This window comes from Callithrix jacchus, chromosome 15, assembly GCF_049354715.1.
Source record: "Callithrix jacchus isolate 240 chromosome 15, calJac240_pri, whole genome shotgun sequence".
Lineage (NCBI taxonomy): Eukaryota > Metazoa > Chordata > Mammalia > Primates > Cebidae > Callithrix > Callithrix jacchus.
In genome coordinates, this window is record NC_133516.1 from 6,220,169 (window position 1) to 6,246,659 (window position 26,491).

Below are 26,491 nucleotides of genomic sequence, written 5' to 3' on the forward strand. Positions count from 1 at the left end.
CTGTTATAGTGAGCATTGTTATCTAGGATGGTTGTGAAATTTTAGCAAATATATCATTTTAATAAAAACATTAAAATTATGCTTCAAAAACTCCACATTTAAAAGGATTCAAATACTTTAATGCAACAAATGAAATACAGGAAAACAGTAGCTATAAAACTACGGAGATGGTAAATTAAGCAATAACAGAAAACTGCTATAATTTATGCTATTTAAACTTCCTTTATCCCTACTTAAGATTCATTTGTTACATTAACATAATACTGCATCTCAACATCTGCAATTTTGACAAATGCCTGTAAAGTTTTTTGTTCAGAAACAGATGCCAGTCCGACTGAAACACATTTGAAAATGTTCTTTTTCTGGTCATATTTGCCAACACATCTATGAACTCGGCCTCTAATCAGTCTTGGAAGTTCACGATCCTGTTTTTCAAAAAATAAATATAAAAAATTAATTTCTTCCTTTGAATTTCAATTTTTTAAAATATTGATACAATCAACTAAACATGTATCACCTCAAAATGCTATAATTCTTTCATGTGAGTCAGGGCCCCAATGTTGACAAGACTATGACAGTTATTTGCATATTGGTGCCCTGTAGCAGAGGAGAGACCCTCACTTGGTAGGGCTTTTACATGCTAGCAAGTTGTTGCTTCTTCAGAGACTGAATAATTCCCAGGGTAACAACACATGAATTACCAACTCTTATGTCAGATTCTCCGAGTTCCACTTTCAGTAGGCAGCAGACTAGGTGATTCCAAACAGCTCATCAGATAACAGCAATTAGAATAACTGGATGAAATGTTTTGTTAAAAATCTCCCAGCTGGGCATGGTGGCGGATTCCTGTACTCCCAGGACTTTGGGAGGCCGAGGTGAGTGGATCATAATGTCAAGAGATCAAGACCATCCTGGCCAACATGGTGAAACCCCATCTCTACTAAAAACACAAAAATTAGCTGGGCATGGTGGCACACACCTCTGGTCCCTGCTACTCGGGAGGCTGAGGTGGAAGAATCTCTTGAACCCAGGAGGTGGAGGTTGCAGTGAGCCAAGATTGTGCCACTGCACTCCAGCCTGGCAACAGAACAAGACTATGTCTCAAAAAAGAAATCTCCTTGTGGCCAGGCATGGTGGCTTACACTTACAATTCCAGCACTTTGGAAGGCCAAGATGGGTGGATCATGAGGTCAGGAGATCAAGACCATCCTGGCCAACCTGGTGAAACCCCATCTCTACTAAAAATATAAAAATTAGCTAGGTGTAGTGGTGCCCACCTGTAATCCCAGCTACTCTGGAGGCTGAGGCAAGAGAATCACTTGAACCCAGGAGGCAAAGGCTGCAGTGAGGCAAGATTGTGCCACTGCACTCCAGCCTGGCAACAGAACAAGACTCCATTTCAAAAAAAAGTCCTCATAAACATCAGAGAGATATCAAAACAGTGAGGAATTACAGAGACCCACTCCCCATCTAGAAGAGTATGGGAGTCTCAGATGAAACCTGATTTGGGGGGTGCTTTCTCCCTGAGATATCTGCAGATTACAGAAAGCCAGTTGAGATTCTAAGAAACTGAGCAGAGCTTTCAGACTTGTATACATGGGAAACAAGTCTGAGGCCCCCAAAAAAAGAGATTCTAGTAACCACGCCAACTTTGACCCAAGGCTTACCATTGGTACTCAATAGTGCTATGTCTTTAGAGACAAGTGAATCAGAAAAAGATTAGCAATCTCCAAATCCTCTCAATTATGAACAAAATTAAAGCCTTTTGAATTGCTTTCATTAAATAGTCACAAAAAGCACTAATTATAAGGGAAAAGATTAAAATGAAAAACTTCTGTTTATCAAAAGCCATCATTAAATGTGAAAAAGTGAACCACGTGTATGAGAAAATATTTGCAATGCACATTATGGACAGAAAACTTATTCCCAGAATAGTTAAAAAAAATTTCTAGAATCAGTAAGAAAAAGACAAATAACTCAATAGAAAAAACAGCAAGATGCCCAAACAGACTTTACAAAAGAAGATATCTAAATAGCACATGAAAAGGTATTAATTCTCATTACTCCCCAGAGAATTATAAAGAAATAACACTCAACTTACTCACCAGAATGATTATAATAAAAAAGACTGACAATACTAAGTGTTGGTAAGAATACAGAGAAACCACAACTCTCTTACATTGCCTGTGAGTATTTAAATTGACAAAATCCTCTGAAAAATTATTTGGCAATAACTACCATATTTGAATATACACATGATCTATGACCCAGCAATTTTACGTCTCGGTATATATCAAACAAAAATGCATGCAAATGCATAAAAGACATAGATAAGAATGTCCATAGAACATTACATGTAACAGCAAAAATCCAGAAACCCAAATCCCCACCAACAGTGATATAGAAAGCTGTGGTATATTCATGCAACACAATATTATACTTAGCAATATAAATGAGTGAACTGCAGCTACACACAACATGGATGAATTTTACAAACTTTGTCAAGTAAAAAAAATCAAATATTTTAAAAGATGTACTGTATGATATTATTTCTATAAAGTTCAAAAACAGAATTGATGACATTAAAAGCCAGGCTAGTGGTGACTTGTAGGTAGAAGACAAGAGGTAGTAAATAGGAAGAGGCACAAAGGGGTTTGGGGGTGATGGCAATATTCTATTTCTTAACCCGGGTAGCATTCACTTTGTGATACTTCCTAGAACTGTAAAGTTATGATTTTTATTCTTTTCTGTAAATGTTATACTTCAATAGCAAAGTTTTTTTAAATCAGACTAGATAAAAATAATACTCATTCAAAATATTATAGGAATTGACATGACAATTATTCCTTGATCACCTGCTATGTGTCATGCACTGTATATTCATGTTTCATCATTTAATCTCCATAACAACCTTTTAAAATAGGAATTTGTTTCCCCATTTTATAAATTTTTTTTCAAATCTGAAATTCAAATAATTTAAGCAGGTTACTTAAGGTCATAAAACTAGTAAATGCTGGAGTAAATGCTAGAATCCAAGTCTGATTTCAGAATTGAGGACAATTTCAGAACTAAGGTTAAACTTTTACAAAGTATGTAGTTCTATACAGCCTCAATGTATATAGGTGTGCAGCCTCCTTTGCAATTTCCAGACTTCTGTCAGCAACCCAACTACTTTCAGTTCCCTAAGCAAGTGAAACTCTCTCTTGGCTTCATGTCTTTGCATATGCTGCTTCCTCACGTTAGACTACATCCTTCTTTCCCTCCCCAACACATTTGGCTGAGTTGATTCTTACTAGTCCTTAAAGATCTAGGATAAGTTACCACCTTCTTTAAAAATCTTTCCCTGATCTGTCACACCTTTTCTACCTACTTCTTCAGCACCCTGCACATACCTAGCTCCACCACGCCATTCACCATACCACCGTGTAACATTTCTGTACCATTCTACCTGGGATTACAAACTTTTTGGGAGCCATTTACAATTTATACCCCACTTTATATCCCTCATATCCAGCACAGTACCTGGCACATAGAAGGCTCTTCATATTATACAAATAAACAACTTTCATATCAGAACTAACACCAAACTGTTGAAAGTACTAAATTGTTAACAGAATTTTTATTTCAACTGAATTGTAGCCTGCACTTTTATATTTTGTTGACATAGGCTTTGCGAAGACTACTTTAAAAATACTCACAATTTCATAAAATACACAAGGCAGAGTATTTTTCCCATCCCTCAGAAGAAAAGTCTTTGAATAATATAGGCCAGGTGTAACAGCCGAATCAAGAACAGCTAAGCAATATTGAAATGGGGGAAAAATAAATGTTGGTAAATTGCAAATAAAATTTAACAAAGTTGATGTTTAAATAACTATTCATATTATTTATAGTTTGTATACAGTAATAATAAAGAAGACATTTTAAGAAGGGAAGATATTTCTCAGACAGTTTTATATGAAGGAAAACAAAATTTCTGACTCTCTCCAACTTAGGAACAGATCATATGCCAAGCTCATACAATTGATAATAAACAGCCATCTGAAACTTTTTCCTTAAAATGTGCAGTATAGAGTGGTTAAATCCCCAGAACAGTCTACAAGATTATAATAATAAAATGCACAGGTATAACAAATAAGCATCATAATGTAATGAAAAAAGAAACATTGAATTAGAATCAGGAGTCAGGTGTTGAAGTCCCAGGTCCTTCAACTTACTAATATTTTGTGACTTTGAGCAAACTGAGTTTTTAATTTATTTTCATTATACACATTTAAGGTATACAACATATTTTCATATATATTCATATATGTATATATATAAAATCAGTCCTACAGCAAGCAAATTAACATACCCACCACTGTCCATAGTTATGCTTTTTGTGTGTGGTAAGAGCATCTGAAAATACTCTCTTAGCAAACTTTTAATATACAGTACAGTAATATTAACTATAGACTCCTCTGCGCATTAAGTCTCTAGGCTTATTCATCCTACATAACTGCAAGTTTGTACCCTTTGACCTACATCTCCCTATTCCCTCCTCCTTGAGTAAATTGTTTAACCACTTTCAAATCTGTTTCTTCACCTATAAAATGCAAATTGTAATTCATGTTTATCTCAAGAAACTATTATCAAATGACAGCATTATTCATCTATTTAATAACCATCTACTGAGTTATTTTGAGGCTGTCCTCCATTTCTTCTAAAAAAGACCCAGTTATCCTTTAGAAAAATTCCATTTTTAGCCACATGATTTGGATAGGATTTGTCCCCATCCTCAGATCCAGGAGTGAACTGTGAGTGACTTAATCCAATCAGCATATTTTATTACTCAACTACACAGTTCAGGGTTTCTGTACTGGGCGTGTTACATTCAGAAATGATTATATGCAAAGACTCATTTGTAAGTCTCTAGGAAAGAGCAACCAGAAGAAAAACCTAAGAATCTGATAGTGTGGCATAAGAATGCATAGTCTACAGAAATTTAATAATCAACTTGCTACCATAAGGGGAGCGTCAGAAGCTTCTGGAGAGACTATAGTGTGGAGCCTTAAGATGAAGCCAACACTATGACTGGCCAGAAAGATGGAGATAAATCACTGCGCCATCTCTTGAGCAGCTAGATCAAGCTTTGCCTAAAGTCAAAAACCCAGCTGCTTTTCAGTTTCATGAATAATTCTCTATTATTGTTTAAAAACCACTAAAGTTGTTTTTTTTGGGGGGGAGGTGGGGGGACTTGCAAATGAAAAGGACTTCCTATATACTGTGCAGTGTGCTAGACATTAAAGTCTAACAAAAAGGAAGTATCTACCTTAGGTAAGTTTAGAGTCTAGCCTAGAACTCAGGATTATTAAAGCACTATGAAAGCTAATCAACAGGTATAAAAGCATGGAACCCCTTCATTTCCTGGTAAGAATGTCTACTGCTGTCTATATTGGGTATTGTGATATTTTTAAAAGGATTATTCTGGAGGAACCTGAACAATTCACCAAAGAGAACTTGGGGAAATGAATGGAATTAGCACATCCTTTTAATAGGCTCAGGTTATTTCTAATATTTCTATTCTGAAAATGAGTTGAAAGCCAAAGGCATTCTTCACATAGGAAAAACCAATTTAGTGGGAAGTCCAACAGGGTTTAAAATATATGAAATAGACGTTCTACCTCCGACAGTATATTAGTTCTGACAGAAAACAGACATGAAACAGAATACCATCTGCTATCGCAGTTATATAGCTACCTGTAAGAACTGAACAAAATAAGAGCTAAGACAAGCTTCAATGTAGAGTAGTAACAGCCACACCAACCAGCTCAGAAATATGCTTCAGGCAAAATGAGTAGGACTTGATGAAGAATCCCTGAAGTATATGGGAGTTCCAGAGGCCAGAGGCATGGAAAACTCCAAAAAGCCAAAAGTGAAAACTGAACAAAACCAGCCTGGCCAACACCTTGATTTTGGCACTGTGATATCCTGAGTATAGAACACAGTCGGCCCACATGGACTTCTGATCTACAAAACTTGAGTTAAGAAGCGGGTGTGGTTGTTAGCTGCTATGTTTCCATTAATTTGTTAAGCAGCAACTGAAAACTAATACAGTGTGTTTACTCAGAGTCTGAGTCTCTATTGAATCCAATGTCACTTCACATAATAAAGCTTTTTCCTTAATGGTAACGAGAGAAACTGGAATCATTTTTAGGTGAAAGTTACACATGTGAAATGAATGCACTGATGGAAATCTGAGACACTGATCACTGCTTGCTGAGGTCTGTCGGGCAGACCTTGACTCAGTGACTTATTACAGTGATTTGAGTGGGCTAGGGATGGTCATCAGCTGCCTTTAGAGGGCAACTGCAGCTAACTGACCACTACTCCTTATATATCCACATTTATATTTATATTTATATTTATATATAAATATAAGGAGAAGGAGGCTGTATCTTTCCTGCTGCTGCTGTAACAAATTACCACAAACTTAGTGGCTGGCTTAAAACAACACAAAAGCATTATTTTAATGGTTATGGAGGTCGGAAGTCTATAATGAGTCATCAAAGCTGTGTTCCTTTTGGATGCTCTAGAGTAGCATCTGTTCCCTTAATTTTTCCAGCTTCTAGAAGATGCCTGCATTCTTTGGCTCATGGCCCCTTCCACCATCTTCAAAGCCAGCAAGGTAGCATCATTCAATCTCTCTGACTGACCCTGATGCTTTCTTGTATAAAGGACCCTTGTGATTACACTGAACCCACCCAAGTAATACAAGATAATCTTCCCATTTCAAGATCTCTAACTTAATTACATCTGCAAAGTCCCTTCTGCCATAAAAGGTAGCATTCACAAATTTTGGTAATTATAATTATACCTACCACAGGGACTATTATTAAACTTCAGTTCTTTGAATATACTTTAGGGAGTAGCAAAAATCAGACTGTTTTATTTGAAAGAAAAAGGACTAATCAGACATTAAAACTTGTTGTTCAAATAGTATTACTGAAGTATTTTTGAAGTATTTTACTTACCTAATACTTCAAAAAGAAGTACAGTTTTCTGAACATGTTCATGCCAATACTTCATGCTTTCAATAACTGCAGAAATAATTCTTAAAGAATTGTCTTTTTCCTTAAACTGAACCTGATACAATGAGGTTTCCTTTTGAAAAAATAAAAAACAGCATTAGAAAAATATTTCTTTTTTTCATCATACTCATTTATCTTCTATGTAAAAATTCTAAGTCCTTATAATGGACAAATGTGTAAAAAGAACTACTGAAAATTTTAGTTACCTCCCTAAATTAATGCCATCATTACTCTATTGGAGGAGGAGAAACCAGGGTGCACTTGGAGACAACTAATCAAGAGGAGAATTATTTATATGGGCACTTGTTCACTCATTCATTCACCAAATATTTTAAAGCATCATATGCCAGATCCTGTGTAAAGCCATTCCTTTCTCTAATGCACTCACACTCTAGGGAAGGAGCCAGACACATTCATTCATTCATTTACTTGTTTCAGAAGTGTTTATTGGGCACCTCCTACCTGACAAACATAGCTATTAAGGAAGCATTCATGGACAAAACAAACAAGGTATCCACTCTCAAAGATTTTATAGTCTAGTGGAGAATTTATAAAATAAATAACATATAACAGAATGTCAGGAAATGTACTTTTTTAAGAAAAAAACACAAGGTAAAGGGAGAGAGAGAGAGAGAGAGAGATGGGGGTTATTATTTTAAGTGGGTTGTTGAATGAGGACAGAGGGAACAGCAAGTACAAAGGCCCTGAGAATGCAAAGTTCTTAGCATTTTTTAAGATCAACTAAGAATAAAGTGTGTTAAGATACCAATTTTCAAAGGTAGGGGGACACTCTCCTTTGTGAGGGTGAGGGTTGTGAAGAATACATAATGAAACTTTTCTTCAAAATACAAGTAGTTTCCTCCCTTTTCCCCCTCTTAACCAAGATCCTAACATGCCTCCTGTTGAAGATTATGGCCACAGTAAACCCCTGTTACTATGGTGATTATGTCATACAATTCTTGAGTGCAAGGAAACAAAGTTGAGAACCACTGTGAAACCTGCTTTATTTGTCTTTTTTCCAACAGAAAACAAAACACGCAAAAATAGATTTTACCCCAATGGCTTACGCTTTTTCAGACATACAGGCAGAACAAAAACTAACAACAGTAAGAAGCTCTTAGCAATCTTAGGCTGAAAGGACAAGAGGAGAAAATAAAAGTATCAAGCCCAGGAAAGCTATACTCATGAAAAGGCTGCATTATGCACTGACACAGCCACTGCTGGTGATAGAATATTTAAGACTGGAGAAAGTGAGAAAACTCAATCTTTCCTCCCACCCTTTGATGTCATACCAGTGACTCCTACTGGATGACCTCTAGCAAAAGCCAGAAGTAAAGAATCTCAGGATGATGTACTTTGTAGGACAATTCAGCCTTCCAGAATGGAGAAGGGCAGGTGAAGAATCAAGTGGGCCAAGAGGTCAGGGAGCAGAGATGAGGAATAACCAGCACAAATAATATATAAATAAAATTTACAAAGAATATTTAGAGCACTGAGCATAGAGAGGAAGTACAGTTGACATACAGCTTTAGGGAATAATATAAACCAAAGCACAGAATGTATGCTATGTTTAGAGAATCGTGGTAAGTCCAAAGTGGCTGGAGCATTGGACAATTAGTAAAATATGAAATATGAGGCTACAAAGGTAGAATAGGACAAGATCATAAAGCAAAGGTCATAATACGTTGATCATAAAAAGAACTATGGACTGCAGTGCAAATCTAACCTGCCGTCTGTTAGTGTAAATGTTTGCTGGAGGACAGCCACGCACATTCATTTACATATTGTTTATGGATGCTTACAAGCTACAGTGGCAGAGTTGAGTAGAATTGAGTAGCTGCAACAGAGACAGTATAAACCATAAAGCCAAAAAATACTTACTAACTGGCCCTTTAAAGAAAATGTTTGCTCACCTCTGTTGAAAAATACTTAGAATGACATATGAAGAGCCTGGGTAACTTTATCAACAGTAGATAAACTATCATTATCTTTAAAATGAGTATAAAGTGAAAGTCAAAAATCCAGTAGAAAACTCTAAAGTCTGAAAGGAAGAGGAGCAGCCGCTCATATCCTCTAAAAAAATATTCTGGAAACTAACATTCACCCATTTCAATGGAACTAAATATTTATGCTAATCAAGTAATGTATGTCATGGAACTGATTTCAGATGCTCTTATCCCTGTAAATTTCTAAATATTTACCTCACATTTTAAAAAATGTGAATAGGTCATTAATTGATGTTTATTTATTTATTTATTTATTTTTGAGACAGAGTTTCACTCTTGTGACCCAGGCTGGAGTGCAATGGTGCAAATCTCGGCTCACCGCAACCTCCGCCTCCTGGGTTCAGGCAATTCTCCTGCCTCAGCCTCCTGAGTAGCTGGGATTACAGGCACGCACCACCATGCCCAGCTAATATTTTTTTTTTGTATTTTTAGTAGAGACGGGTTCTCACCATGTTGACCAAGATGGTCTCGATCTCTTGACCTCATGATCCACCCGCCTCGGCCTCCCAAAGTGCTGGGATTACAGGCTTGAGCCATCGCGCCCGGCCTAATTGGTATTTAAACATTTATCTTCAGAGTGTTTTCTCCTGGAAAATCATCCAACATTTGTTTCTTATATTGATTTTGTTGAAAATTGGTCTTAAATGTCTGTAATGCACTGTTTTTGTCTAGCCCTCTCATTGTGGAACCAGATATTTTTGATGAATGTGTTGGTCTAGGTAGCTCAGTTTCTTTGTTGCGAGATAAGTTAGAAGGTTCAGGCATTCTTAACTGTTTTTGTTGCTGAGCTCCCAAACTCATTGGACAGGAATTTTTTCCGTCATTTGCCACTAAGTTTGTTTGTTTACACTGAGGCCTAAAATCATTTTCATTCCAAGTTTTCAAGTTGGTAGTTTTGTTGCCATCTTTGTAGCTGTAATAGTGGGGAAAAAAAGAGGATTTGTTTCTATAAGCTTTCTTAATTACAAAAAAAAAATTAACTTATATGGCAATTTATTATTTAGAAAGCACTTTATAACTACTAACTACTTAGAAATTCCAAATACATCACAACAACCCTACAATATATTATCTCTCTTTCTAGATGAGAACACTGATCCTTAATGAGGAATTAACTTGCCCAAAGTCATACAGCAAACTACTCACAAGTCTAGAGCCCGGGAAATACAAGATCTCCCAACTCAGAGTAAGATTTTGAGGACATTTGCATACTTCTTTATATATTCAAAATTTTAAAATTTTCTACAAAGTAAAATTTTAAGAAGTTAAACTGTGGCTTATCAATGATTTTAAATCACAAGGAGAATACATACAGGCAGGATGGATAGCTATTAATACTTGATTAGAAATTTTGTGCTTTTACTATGTAGCTTAAAAGCCCTATAATGAATTAAGTGCAGGATTTGCCAGCAACATTAAGTGTGTTGTATCAGCTGACCAGAACATTATGTTAGATGCAAATGAGGCCAAAATCAAAAGCATAATTTCTGAGCAGGTTAGTTAGGAGTTCCACAGGAAATAAAACTAGTCCAAGTCACAAATTCTTTTTCTGTTTGTTTTCTCTCAGAGACAGGGTCTCGCTCTGTCACCCGGGCTGGAGTGTAATGGCAAGAACACAGCTCACTCTAGCTTCAATCTCCCAGGCTCAAGTGATCCTCTCGCCTCAGCCTCCTGAGTAGCTGGAACAGGTGAGTGCCACTATGCCCAGCTAATTTTTGTTATTTTTTCATAGAGACAGCGTTTCACCATATTGCCCAAGCTGGTCTCAAACTCCTGGGCTCAACTGATCCACCTCCTTGGCCTCCCAAAGTGCTGGGACTACAGGTATAAGCCACCATTTCCAGCCCACAAATTCTTAATTCTCAATAATTTTCCTGGAAATACAAATATCACAAGAGGGCGACCAATACAACCCACCCTTTATTTAGGTAAATAATCCAAGAGAGGTCCAGGTATACTACTGAGCAGGAACAAATTCAAATTTTATGAGGCCTGAAGCTTGTATAATTTAGGAAACACTGTTAATTGGGTACAAAGTTAGTATATAATAATAAGAAAGCAAAATTATAACAATTTAAGTTATAAACACCACAAACATCACAATACTTAGAAAAAATATTATTAGAATTATTATTAAATTAACTGCCTGATACCCCTTTATAGGAAGTTTTCCTACATTAATCACTTCTTCATATGACAATTTTATAATATTTTTTGGATTCATGATCTCATTATGTTGCCCATGTCAGTCTCAAACTCATGGGCATAAGTGATTCTCCTGGCTCAACCTCTGGAACAGCTGGCACTACAGACATGTACCACCACACCCAACAATTTTGTAATTTTATTTTCAATAAAGAGAAGAGAAACAGTTTCATCTTTCCTCTGTCTCACAGTTATAAAAATTACGTTTATTATTCATGGTCTAGAAAAATTTATTTCAGCTTTACAACTCTCTATTGGTAACAGCACATTTGTAGTAATATCAAAGATCACTGATCACAGATCATAACAGATATAATAATAATGAAAAAGTTTGAAATATTGCAAGAAATACCAAAACGTGACATAGAATCATGAAGTGAGCACATGCTGTTGGAAAAATAGCATCTTGCTCGATGCAGGGTTACCACAAACCTTCAACTTGTAAAAATGCAAATCTGTGAAGTGCAATAAAGTGCAATATAATGAGATAAGCCTACATAAAGAGGATTTGACTGGATTAGAGATCCAACTGTATGCTGTCTACAATCAACTCAGTTTAGATTCACAAGACACATAAAAGCTTAGAATAAAGGGATGGAGGGCTGGGCGCGGTGGCTCAAGCCTGTAATCCCAGCACTTTGGGAGGCCGAGGTGGATGGATCACGAGGTCAAGAGATCAAGACCATCTTGGTCAACATGGTGAAACCCTGTCTCTACTAAAAATACAAAAAATTTAGCTGGGCATGGTGGCGCGCGCCTGTAATCCCAGCTACTCAGGAGGCTGAGGCAGGAGAATTGCCTGAACTCAGGAGGCGGAGGTTGCGGTGAGCCGAGATCGCGCCACTGCACTCCAGCCTGGGTAACAAGAGCGAAACTCCATCTCAAAAAAAAAAAAAAAAAAGGGATGGAAAAAGATATTCCATGCAAACGGCAACCAAGTAAACAGAGGTGGCTGAGTTTATGTCAGACAAAATAGACTTTAAGTTAAAAGTTGTCTCTAAAGACAAAGAAGGTTATTATATAATGAAAATGGGTAAATTCAATAGGAAGGTCTAAAAATTATAAATATATACACATCCAATATCGAAGCTCCTAAGTATATAAAGCAAATATTGACAACCCCCTCAAAAAAACTGACAGCAATGTAATAATAGAAACAAAGCTCAATACTCTACTTTTAATAATAGATAAATCATCCAGACAGAAAAATCAGTAAACAGTGACCTTGAATAACACTATGGATCAAATGGACCCAAAAGACATACATAGAATTTGCCACCCAACAGCAGAAGACTACACATTCTTCTCAAGCACAGATGGAAGTTTCTCCAGGATAACTCCCATGTTAGGTCACAAAATCAGACTTAACAAATTTAAGAAGATCAAAATCATACCAAGTATCTTTTCTGACCATAATGGTATAAAACTAGAAATGAAAAACAGCGAGAAAATGGAAAAATTCACAAATATAACAACACACCCTTGAACAACCATTGATCAAAGAGGGAATTAAAAGAGAAAATTTTTACATTGTCTTGAGACAGAAACAAAACACAACATACCAAAACTTATGGGAAAGCAAAAGCAGTGCTAAGGGAAGTTTATAGAAATAAATGCCAAAGTAGAAATAAAAAGATCTCAAATAAACATCCTACTTTTCACACCTAAAGGAATTAGAAAAAGAGTAACAAACTAAACCCAAAATAAGCAGATAAAGGAAATAAGAAGACTAGAGTAGAAATAAAATAGAGAATAGAAAAAAAAAAAAACAGTAAAACTAGGCTGGGCACGATGGCTCATGCTGTAATCCCAGCATTTGGGAGGCCGAGGCAGGTGGATCACCTGAGGTCAGGAGTTGGAGACCAGCCTGGCAAACATGGTGCAACCTCATCTCCAATAAAAAATACAAAAATTAGCCAGGCATTATGGTGGGTGCCTGTAATCCCACCTACTTGGGAGGCTGAGGCAGGGGAATCACTTGAACCTGGGAGGAGGAGGTTGCAGTGAGCCGAGATCGCACCACTGCACTATAGCCTCCAACAGAGTGAGACTCTCTGCCGCAAAAAAAAAAAGACAAAACTAAGAGCTTATTTTTTGAAAAGATAAAGTCAACAACCCCTTACATAGACTAAAAAGAAGAAAAGAGAAGCTTTAAATAAATTAAAGAGGAAAGATAAAATGGATTTCTCAGAAGTAAAAAAGATCATAAGGGGCTATTATGAACATTATATGACAACAAATTAGGTAACAGAGAAGAAACGGATAAATACCTAGAAACATGCAAACTACCAAGATTGAATCAAGAAGATGTAGAAAGCCTAAACAGACCAATAAGAAGAAGATTACAGAAGTAATCAAAAACCTCTCAACAAAGAGAAGCCCAGGACCAGATGACTTCACAGTGGATTCTATCAAACATTCAAAGATAAATTAATACCAATCTTTCTTAATTCTTCCATAAAATAAGAGGGAATACTTCTAAATTCATTTTATGAGGCTAGCATCACTATGATATCAAAATCAAACAAAGACACTGCTAGAAAACTACAGACCAATATCACTAAAAAACATAGATGCAAAAACCCTCAATAAAATACTAGCAAGGAAAATCCAACAGCACATCAAAAAAACTACCTAATGAGTACTCTGCTCACTACATAGGTGAGGTGACAGGTTCCATACTTTAAACCTCAGCATTAACAATACTCCCATAATCCATGAGCGATGGCTCAAGCCTGTAATCCCAGCACTTTGGGAGGCCGAGGTGGGTGGATCATGAGGTCAAGAGATCGAGACCATTCTGGTCAACATGGTGAAACCCCATCTCTACTAAAAATACAAAAAATTACTGGGCACGGTGGTGCGTGCCTGTAATCCCAGCTACTCAGGAGGCTGAAGCAGGAGAACTGCCTGAACCCAGGAGGCAGAGATTGCAGTGAGCTGAGATCACACCAATGCACTCCAGCCTGGGTAACAAGAGCAAAACTGCATCTCAAAAAAAAAAAAAAACTCCCATGTAACAAATCTGCACATGTGTTCCCTATATTTAAAGCAAAAGTTGAAATCTATTTTAAAAAAATTACACACCATGATTGACTGAGATTTATTTCTAGGATGCAGAGTGGTTTAATATCACAAATTAATAATGTTATACACCACAGTAGCAGAATAAAAATAGATGCAGAAAAGGCATCTGACAAAGTTCAACATCCATTTAGTTTACTCTCAAAACAGTAAGCACAGAAGGAACATACTCCAACACACTAGAGGTCATTTTCAAAATTCCCACAGCTAACATCACAATGGGGAAAAACTGGAAGTTTTTTCTTGAAGATATAGTACAAGGCAAGGATGCCACTCTCACCACTTCTATTACTGGCTGGGCATTCTAAATATGAAACTCCAAAATTTGAAATTCTCCAAAATTTGAAAGCTTTTGAGCAACAACATGAGGCTCTATAGAAATGCTCATTGAGGCATTTCAGATTTTGAATTTTCAGATTTAGGATACTCAACTGGTAGGTATTCTGCAAATATTCCAAACTCCAAAAAAATTGGAAACATTTCTGATTCCAAACATTTCAGGTAAGGAATTCTCAACTTTTCTTGAAAGTCCTAGCCAATCAATTAGCCAAGAAGAGGAAATAAAAGGAGTGCAAATTGGAAAGGATGAAGTAAATGTCTCTGTTTGCAGATGGCATGATCCTGTATGTAGAAAACCCTAAAAACTCCATTAAAAAGCTGTTAGAACTAAAAAACAAATTTAGTAAAGTTGCAGGATACAAAATTAACATACAAACATCAGGAGCATTTCTTTACATCAATAACAGATATCCCAAAAGAAAACCAAGAGAATGATCCCACCACAATAACATCAAAAAGAATAAAATACTTAGGAATAAATAGCCAACATGAAGAAAGAGCTATACACTAAGAAGTATAAAACACTGATTTTAAAAAAAGACACAGAAGAGAAAATAAATGAAAAATCCTGTGTCATGGATTTGAAGAATTAATATTGTTAAATGTCCAAGCTACCCAAAATGATCTACAGATTCAATGCAATCTCTATCAAACTTTCAATGATATTTTTCACAGAAATAGAAAAAAAATCCTAAAATATTAAACCACAAAATACTTTGAATAGCCAAAACAATCTTGAGAAAGAAGAACAAAGCTGCAGCCATCACACTTCCTTATTTCAAATTATACCTGAAACCTACAGTAATTGCCACAGTATGGTACTGGTATTAAAATAGCCACATAGACTAACAGAACAGAGTAGAGAGCCCAGAAATAAACCCACACAGTTACATGTAATTGATTTTCAACAAAAGCGAGAAGAACACATAATGGAAAAAAGATAGTCTCTGCCACAAATGGTGTTGGAAAAACTGGGTATCTACAAGCAGAAGAATGGAAGTGGACCCTTATCTTACACCATATACAAAATTCAACTCAACATGGATTAAAGACTTAAATGCAGAAAGTGAAACCATAAAACTCTTAGGAAAAAACATAGCGAACAAACTCCTTAACATGGGTCTTGCTAATGACTTTTTAAAATATGACACCAAAAACACAGTCAACAAAAGCAAATATCAACATGTGAGACCTCCATCAAACTAAAAAGCTTCTGTACAGTAAAGAAAATAATCGATAGAGTGAAAAGCCAGTCTACAGCATTGGAGAAAATTCTGGCAAACCACATATCTGATAAGGAGTTAATATCCAAAATATTTAAGGCATTCACAGAACTCAGTAACAAAAACAAGTAACACAATTTTAAAATGGGCAAAGAACCTAAATAGACACTTTTCTAAAGAAGACACACAGATGGCCGAAAGGTATATAAAAATGTGCTCAACAACACTAATCAGGAAAATGTGAATCAGAACTACAATGACATAGTATCAATTCACACTTGTCAGGATAGCTCTCATCAAAAATTGAAAAGATAACAAGCGTTAGCAAGGGCGTGGAGAAAGGCAATCCTTGTACACTCTTGATGGGAATGTAACTTGGTACAGCCATTATGAAAAACAGTATGGAAGTTACTCAAAAAAATTAAAAACAGAACTACTATATAATCTAACAATCCCACTTTTGGATATATATCCAAAGGAAATGAAATTAGTATCTCAAAGAGATATCTGCATTTTCAGATTCATTGCAGTATTATTCACAAGAGCCAAGAGAGCCAGGTGCAGTGACTTATGCCTGTTGTCCCAGCACTCTGGGAGGCCAAGGCAGGTGGATCACCTGAGGTCAGGAGTTCGAGACCAGCCTGGCTGACATGGTGAAACCCTATCTATACTAAAAATACAAAATTAGTTGGGCATAGTGGTGCATGCCTATAATCCCAGCTACTCAGGAGGCTGAGATAGGCGAATCACTTGAACCCGGGAGGTGGAGGTTGCGGTGAGCCGAGATCACATCATCGCACTTACATTGTCTTGTCGCCATTGCTTGGGCAAAAAGAGCGAAACTTCACCTCAAAAAAAAAAAAATCCAAGATATATAAACAATCTAAGTGACAGATAAATGGACTAAAAAGTATGTCATGAAGAAATAACAATACTATTTAGACATTAAAAGGAAGAAAATCCTGCCATTTGTGACAACATGGATGAACCTAGAGGATGTATGCTAAGTGAAATAAGTCAGACACAAAAATAAAAATACTGTATGTGCCTACTTATATGTGAGATCTTTACAAATCAGACTCATAGAAGTAGACAGGAGAATAATGGTTTCCAGAGGGGAAGAGGTGAGAGAAATAAGATGATGTCAGTCAAAGGGTACAAAGTTATATAGGATGAATACAATCTAGAGATCTAATGTATACCATGAGGACTACAGTTAATAATACTGTGCTATACAGATGAAATTCGCTTAGAGAGTAGATCTTAAGTGTTCACACTACAAGAAAAAAATGGTAATTATGTGAAGGGATGGATATGTTAACTGGCTTGACTGAAATAATCAGGTCACTATGTTTATGCATATTAAAATATCAGGTTGTACAACTTAAATACATATAGTTTTAATTTAAAAAAAAAAACAACTTTTTTTGAAACAGGGTCTCACTCTGTCTCCCAGTCTAGAGAGCAGTGGCAGGATTTCAGCTCACTGTAAACTCCACCTCCCAAGTTCCAGTGATTCTCCTGCCTCAGCCTTCCGAGTAGCTGGGATTACAGGCACGCACCACCACACCCGGCTAATTTTTGTATGTTTTCATAGAGACAGGGTTTCACCAGGCTGGTTGGCCAGGCTGGTCTCAAACTCTCAATCTCAAGCCATCTGCCCACCTCAGTCTCCCAAAGTGCTTGGATTACAAGTGTGAGCCACTGTACTCAGCCCTAATTAAAAATTTTTAACATAATAGAAGTACAATAAATATTCAACTGCAATCAGAACTATAACAAGGATGAGAGTGTCAAGAGAGTGTTCTAGAGGCAAATAAGAGTCCAGAAACATATTTCTCATATCTTTGGCCATCTTGAGCAAGTTGAAGGAGATTTAAAAGATTAAAAATTTAGTTATATGGGTATTGGGGGTCTGCCACCTCCTTTTATGAATTACTGACAAGTTATATACCATTTTAGATTATTAAACTTTTACAATAGATCTGTGTAACAATAATGGCTGAAAGATACGCTGTGCAATAAGAAAACAATACTGGGTGAATCAGCGCAATAGGCATTCTAAGTATTCCACCACATACAAACATGTTAAATATATTTGTGTATTTGTAAAATCCTTAATCAATGGTTTTCTTGGTGGTAATAGACAAGACAGCACAAACTTACATAAATACATCAAAACTGTATGTTTTATCCACAATATATACTAAGCACTGAAGGAAACTTAGCTGTCATCTAGTTCAACTTTTTTCCCATGGATAAAGATGTAAGACTCAAAAAAGGTGAAATGGCTTTTTTTCTGTTGAAAAATAAATAAATGGTTAACTCTGGATCAGTGCAACTATGAATAATTTTCTTTTTACCGTTTTTTCTAGAATTATTCTATTATTTCTATAATGAAAATAGTAAGTTACTTTAGAAAAAAAACTATACCCCAATATTCCTTTAAAATGTATGCATTTACCTGATCCTGTTTACCAGTTTGTGTTCAGTTCTCAGCTTCTAAAGCCTTCATCTCACTGAGCACAATAGCTTATGCCTGTAATCCCAGCACTTTGGGAGGCTGAGGTGAGGGAATCACTTGAGCCCAGGAGTCCAAGACCAACCTGGGGAACATAGCGAGATCTCATGTCTACTAAAAATTTAAAAATTATCCAGGCATGGTGGTGCACACCTATAGTCAGTCCCAGCTATTCAGGAGGCTGAGGTGGGAGGATTGCTTAAGCCCAGGAGTTCAAGGTTGCCATCATGCCACTGCATGGCAGCCTGGGCAACAGGGCAAGATCCAGTCTCAAAAAAAAAAAAAAGATTAAAAATTTTTAAATTTTAAAAGTTCTCATATCACCTCAATTGCTCAACTGAGATTTCTTAACTACTAAGTAAGTGCAAGCTCAATTTCTCCTCAGAGTCTAAAGCCAATTGTAGGAGCTTTGGATACAATTTTACTAATTTACGATTTTACTAATCTACCCATCTTTACTAATCTTACTAATTGCCTATATCCTAATTCTGTGAATGAAATCTATATTGACAATGTGTCTAACATTGGAGTGTACTTTGTTCTTGAAAATTCCATGTCCCAAGGGAGTCTAGACTAGGCTGCTAGAAAAAAATACAGGATGCCCAGTTAAATTTGAATGTCAAATAAGCAACATATTTTTGATATAAGAATGTCCCAAATATTGGCTATAACATAATAATGTACCAAATATTGGCTATAACACATACTAAAAAATTAATGATTACCTGAAATTCAAATTTAACTGGGAATCCTCTATTTTTATTTGCTAAATCTGGTGATGCTAGCCTGCTCTCTAAACCTGAGGATTAAATCTTTAACTGGTTCAAAAGATCTTCAATAGATTACCAACCGCCTGTATGGATTTTTAAATGTTCTCTCTTCCCGGATTTTCTGTTGTATTCCAACAGTCTGACAGATCATGTATTAATTCAAATTGTAATATCCAATACTGGCTACCTGTCCAGATTAAAATCTTTTACCTAGTTTTCTGTCTAGAGCTTGTGAAAATGGATTTTCTTCTAGCACCTGAAGTTGGAACAATGTCTAAGAACCATCCCAAACCACTGAACAGGTCCAGTTTTAATGCCTTATTGTGAAGAAACTAATGGACTGGTCCTGGGGAAAGTAGCATGAATAATAAAATCAAAACTCTTTTTTTTTTTTTTTTTGAGACAGAATCTCGCTCTGTCAACCTGGCTGGAGTGCGGTGGCACTATCTTGGCTCACTGCAACCTCCGCCTCCCCAGTTCAAGTGATTCTCCTGCCTCAGCCTCCCGAGTAGTTAGGACTAAAGGTGTGTGCCACCATGCCCAACTAATTTTTGTATTTTTAGTAGAGACAGGGTTTCACCATGTTGGCCAGGATGGTCTCGATCTCTTAACCTTGTAATCCACCCACCTCAGCCTCCCAAAGTGCTGGGATTACAGGCATGAAATAAAGATATTATTTCAATGTATTTATTAACAACTATATAAGAAGTTCCTTCTTTAAAAAAATACAGCATCTTTATCTAATAGAAATAAGAATAGTATTAACTTCATATGGTTGTTGCAAGGATTACTGAAATAATATATCAAAGCACTTAACAATGACTGACATATGTATTTGGTGGTGTTTTCCCAGCACTTTGTTTCCAAAGTTATTTCCTTCAATATTGCCATTTATCCAAGGCTATTAAAGTCCAACCAAAAAAATCCATATTTTTTTCTATCAATTTTTTTCATGCTATTTAAACATTAAACTTTGGTCCATATGGCAAGAACCCTCATCATCTTTTGACCATCTTATTCACTCCTTGAGCCCCTACTGTTGCAGATGCATATGCATCTCAGCCTCCATTTTTCTTTCTTCTTCCATTCTGTTTACCTCGAAGCTGACTGTCTTACAGGATAAGAATGAGCACTCTCACTGGTTCTCGATTCCTACATATAACCAATACTAAGATATGATTCCTATGTATTGTCAATTACACCATTAATAACCCATAAGCAAAATCATAAATTCATGGCAATAAAGATTGCCAGAAATTTCATTATCACATTAAGAATCTTTTGAAGCATAATCACTGTCAAATTTACATATTTTTAAAGTTTTCCATGCATGTTCTTAAGTTCTTTTATAAAACATGATTAATACTGATATAGTTACTATTTATAGAAATTAAATGTCATTCTATTTAAGAAATGAAGAAGTAAAGGAAAAAGGAAAGATGATGAGAAAGACAGGAAAATGAGAAGGAACAGAAGAACAAAGAAATTTTAAGTAGACTCACCTCCAACCACTCTGGCTTCTTTCAGATTTTGATTGAACAGAGTTAAAGACAGAATCCTGACTTCTCAGAGGATGAGAAACTGAAGGTGGTATTTGCCTTTCAAGGAAATATGTCTTGTTAAATATTAATGGTTTGCTTTCAAATTGAGAAACTAAGATATACATAGAAGAATAACATCAGTCAGTAACAGACACACATCCATTGGTTTATATTTTTCTACATACCCAGTGTCCATTGTTTTTATTACAGGAGCCAACACTGGATTCATAGCTTCCCAGGCCCAATCTCAAAAGATATAAGTAACATAGATAAAAGTAAGATAGGTTGTATTTTTCAAAATAATAACTTCATACTTATTTAATTTGGGGGGTTTAAAAACTTGAAGGAGAAAAGAACTTGCATATACAAACTTCTTCAACAGTACTTTGTTGGAAAATTTGTCACAGCCTGCCTTATTAATTTTTATAGATGTCTTTCTTATCTATTATATTTTAAGCAAAAATAATTTAATCTGTATCTTTTCTACAATCAGTTCTAGTATAGTAACTGAAACTTTGTAACATGAATTTCATTTAATCCAATGTTTCTTGAACTTTTTAAATCCCACCAACAGAAAGAAATACATCATAACTCAGAACATATATACACATGGTGTGTATGTGAAACAGACAGAGAGATAGAGAAAGGAGGAAAAAGAATATAAAACTTCACCATCAAATCTTATCCTTAATATGTGTGATACACTGACAGTCATGTGTCACTTAATGACAGGGATACATTCTAAGAAATGCATTGTTAGGTGATTTTGTTGTTGTGCAATCATCAGAGAGCATGCTTATGAAAACCTGGAGAGTATAGCTTGCTACACACCTAGGGTGTAGTTATAGCCTATTGCTCCTAGGCTGCAAACCTGTGCAACATGTTACTTCACTCAATACAGGCAACTGTAATATAATAGTATTTGTGTATCTACACATATCTAAACATAGAAAAGATACAGTAAAAATATAATACAAAAGATAAAAACCAATACACTCAAGAGGGCACTTACCATAAATGAAGCTTGCAGGACTTAAAGTTGCTTTGGGTGAGTTAGTGATTAAGGGGTGAGTGAATATGAAGGCCTAGGACATTACTATACACGACTGTAGACTAAACACACCATATATTTAGGCTATACTAATTTATAAAAAACATAATAAAGTGTGCTATGACATCATCACAGCTACTATGTCACTAGGAGATAGAAATATCAGCTCCATTATAATTGTTACGGCACCACCATCACACAGGGAGTCCATCACTGACCAAAACATTGTTATGCAATGCATGGCTGTGTTTTCTATCCTACTCTACTTTATTCTCTTCTATTTCTTCTTTTTAAAGATCAATTATATCCCAGCCCAACTAATGGATCAAAACAAAAATTTTTTAAGAAAACAAAAATAAAACACTGATGTAGTCCTCTCTCTTGTCCAATACAGGAAAATTACTATTTCTGACAAATAGTAACGCTGGTCAGAGCCTGAAGCACTTCAGAAGGACACACATCATGAGATACAGAGGACAGCCTACCAATGACCTCTGAAAACTAGAACTAAAAGGTTATGTAAACTCCCAGCAAGGGCAACTTAGTTCATGTGCCAGTTGAAGCTATAAAGAAGCCCACTGGACAAAGGTGTGTCTTAGTCCGTTTGAACTACTACAACAAAAAATACTTTAGAATGGGTAATTTATAAATATGATACATTTATTTCTCAGTTTTGGACGCTGGGAAGTCAAGGCCTTTTACTGTGTCCTCACATGACAAAAGGATCACACGGCTCCCTCACACCTTTTATAAAGTCACTAATCTTATTCAAGAGGGCAGAGCCTTAAGTACCTCCTAAAGGCCCCACATCTTAATGCTATCACACCAGCAGTTAAGTTTCAATGCATGAATTTGGGGAGCGGGGAGGATACACTGAGACCACGGAGTAAACAACCAACAAATGAATGAGGCAAAATGCCCTAAGAAGAGAAAAAGACGATGGCCAGTTACCAGGTATTTCCAGGCGTTTGCACTTCCTAAAATCTATCTATTTTTTTTCCATTTCTCCTGTGTTCCCATGTACACTTATCCCCACTCTTGAGACAGTTCATGTGTTTCCATTCTTTACCACCAAATGTGTAAGCTATATTATCCACATGTATTTTGAGAATGAAAAAATATTTTTTACAATATATGTTATTACTTTATTAGAACAAAGGTTCCAAATCTAAGATACTCCATTTAAATGCTAAGCCACCATTGTAGATAAGGAAACTCAAACTCCTGACCTGGAATGTTCAGAAAGAGCCATGTAATTTCCATATTTGGATAATGGAAAGAAGGAAAAATAAACTCTCTGTTTTCATTATAATAAAATAGAAAATACAATTTTATATAATCCTAGTTGGTATTTTGTGAAAATTTTTACCTTATTAATTTTCTTACCTGCAGGTAGAGGAGGAAAATCAAAATTGTCAGGAGTACTGATATGTGGATCATATTTAAGTGGATTGGAAGTTAATGGCTGTTGGTTCCTCTTTTTCTGATTGAACAATGGAACAGGCAAACAGCCTAAATTGAATGTACCAATAAATTAGTATATAATAGACACATAAGCAGATCTAGTTGTAAAATAACTAGCATATAATATACATTCTAAATTTGCCTACTTCTATATGCTAATATACTTTTACATTTCTCTATCTTTGGATTTTTATTCTTTTTAAGATCCTGAATAGCCTCATTTGTCTCTTCAAAAACCTTTTCTTATTCTACCCTAACACTGTTTTAATTCCTCACATATGGAATTAATTCCCATCTCCTCCCTCATCCCCCAACCTTTCCAAATCCTTATCCATGTCCTGTGCTTGCCTATTACCATATTCACTGCAGGGGACCTCTGGAGTACAATGGAGGTGAGGAAGAACCAAGCTCTGAACCATGCTTTGAACAACAGTGCCATATCCTTTTGGGCCTTGGTTCTCAAAGCTTCATTGGATGAAGATTCATCTGGAATGATTAATATGCAAATTCCTAGACTCCACTCTCACAGATTTTATTTCAATAGTTAGCCTGGAACTCAAAACTCTGCAATTTTAACAAGTACCCCAGATGTCTGTAATTATATTTCTTTGTGGATCATTTTGAGAATTCCTTAGAGAAAGTAATAATATCTGGTCCAAATAAGAATAAATACTACTACCAATTCCTCCAGATAGCAGATCTAGGACCTCAAGTCAGGCTAAAAGTCACAAAATATAAATTTTAAAACTTAGGGAACTTGAAGGGGAAAGAAGTTCAAAATGCTTGTGCATTGCTATAAAGCAAGTCAGTAGAAGAATCTAGATAGGACCCAAGATTCTTAAATATCAGTTCAGATCTCTTGCCACTGTACCATTCTCTAACTGGTCATCATCAATTGTATTACAGGCAAATACAGACTCTCTGAAAACTCTCTGATTGAAGGCTGAGAGAAAGATGGGCTCTGGCATCAGACTGCCTGGTTCTGAATTACGACTTCAAAGTAGGTTTGAATTACAACTTCAGAGTATGACCTTGGGCAATTTCCCTAAACTCTTTGTGTCATTATGACATATACTGACAGCATAATGATTAAGAGCATGGACTAGGAGCTGGATTCCTAGGTTCAAATGCTGATTCTGCTACATCACAGATTACTTATTCAACCTCTTTCAGCCTTGTTTTTCTCATCTGAAGAACAGAAATGATTATAATAACCTATCTCAGGGGATTGGTGTAAGGAATAAATAAATATATATAATTAATGTCTTGAATACAGTTAATCCACCATAAATAACAGTTACTATTATCTTCGTTATGCATCATCATTCCCCTGGTTCTCATCATCCTTGCCCTCTGTCTTTACACTAATGAACTGGGAAAGCAAAAGTGATAGGAGAAGCTATAAGACAGAAGTGCTTCTGAAAACAATTTTGGCAAGTCAGTCACAAATACAAACAAAAACAGATCTATTTCTTTGTTTCCAGTTTAAAAGCATAGAATAACTCAAGCACATCGAATTTGTAGGAAAAACACCAAAATAAATCCAAGAAGTTTGATTTTACTCCCATATCTACCACTAAATGTTTTGTCTTGAGTAAGTTATTTTACTTTCTTGGGCCTCAAAAGTAAAGAGGGTAGACTAACTGTTCAATCTATTTTAAAGTTATTTCCAAAACGTTACACCTATAAACTATACAAGCTTTACATGATATACAGAAAATTGTAAAATAAAAGTTGTTCAATACCTGCTGTACTTCGAGCTGAATTTTCTTTAGATTTTGCTTTATTTCCTTCAATATTAAAATCTATAATTTTCCCTTCAGCATTCCAAATTTATGACATGGTCCCACTAAACCTGCAAAGAAATTTATAACTCATTTTGTCTCACCACAAAACCAAATCCTCAGCCCAGTAATTACTAAAATTATGGTTTTAAACCACTTTCAAACCTGACCATGTAAATACTTTAGGGAGTCCCTTGCTTTCAGGAGTTTACAACATAATCCACTTCTCCAACCCTGTTCAAATTAAGTTATGACTAGAGCAGCTGTAACCTTGCTTCTGAAACATATGCAGATTTTTTCACACAGTATATGTAATTTATTTTAGAATCCAACACCCACAAAGAGAATTCTGAACCAGAACTACAAAGAGGAAAATGGACAACAGCATTGGCAAATATATATGCTTCCAAGACCAGGAAGGAAACACAGTATTTAGCCACTGGGAACATACTCCATGCCCCACTTTAGGACACTGTGCAGGTTTTCTGCCTTGGCATCAGTTTGAACTGCCTGGATTATATAATACCAAAGACTAAGTCCTCCTGAGATCAGGACTTCAAGACCAGCCTGGCCAACATGTGAAACCCCGTCTCTACTAAAAACACAAAATTAGCCAGGCGAGGTGGTGGGCACCTATAATCCCAGTACTTTGGGAGGCTGAGGCAGGCAGATCATCTAAGGTCAGGAGCTCACAACCAGCCTGAGCAACATGGTCAAACTCCATCTCTACTAAAAATACAATTTTTTTTTAAATTTAAAAACATATACAAAAATCAGCCAGGCATGGTGGTGGGCACCTGCAGTCCCAGCCATTCAGGAGGCCGAGGCAGGAGAATTGCTTGAATCTGGGAGACGGGACAGAGGTTGCAGTGGGCCAAGATCCCACCCTGGGCGGTAAGAGCCAGACTCTGGCTCAAAAAAAAAAAAAAAAGACTAGCTCCTCCTTCATATCCAGAATAATTGTAATGATAAGTTGTGAGTCCATTTCCACAACTTCAACAAGTCAAACAAGTTTTTCCTTAGTTTTCTTCTTTTACAATACAAGTTCTCTTATAATTTTGCATGTTTAGCCCCTAATACATTTCAACCCCAATCTAATTCAACAAACACTTCCCATCGCATGAAGAGGCAAGATACAAACCCAAACCAGGTAACTTCTGTTCCAAATTCATGACCCAATGGGACAGACAGACACATACACAACAAAGCAACATGCGAGTCAGGCCGAGGTATGCATTTTCAACTATCGTGTGTAAAAAGAAAACTTGGGAAACACAAGGTCAGGTGCTGCCTCTGCTTTGTTCCAACATCTTGGGCTTGAAGCTGGGCCAAAACAGACATTTTAGAAAATATTTTTGTGCTATCCTAGGAGCCAGGAAAGAGATTCCGCCACTTTCTCTACCAGCGCAACTCACATCCTATATTTAGAGGGA

The 26,491-nt window shown here is 36.2% G+C and overlaps 1 protein-coding gene across 1 annotated transcript; it reads right to left on the reverse strand.

The window, feature by feature from the left end:
* Positions 1 to 97: 97 nt before the first annotated feature.
* Positions 98 to 26,230, reverse strand: LOC100407683 (spermatogenesis-associated protein 22). Its single transcript, XM_054247108.2, has 9 exons — positions 26,200 to 26,230; positions 25,020 to 25,091; positions 23,197 to 23,322; positions 20,945 to 21,005; positions 20,721 to 20,816; positions 9,641 to 9,989; positions 7,014 to 7,143; positions 3,699 to 3,796; positions 98 to 425 (listed from the first exon to the last, which is right to left on the reverse strand). Exons 1-9 carry the CDS (start codon positions 26,228 to 26,230, stop codon positions 234 to 236), a joined length of 1,155 nt encoding a protein of 384 aa, XP_054103083.2. The 3' UTR covers positions 98 to 233.
* Between the last annotated feature and the right edge of the window lie 261 nt (positions 26,231 to 26,491).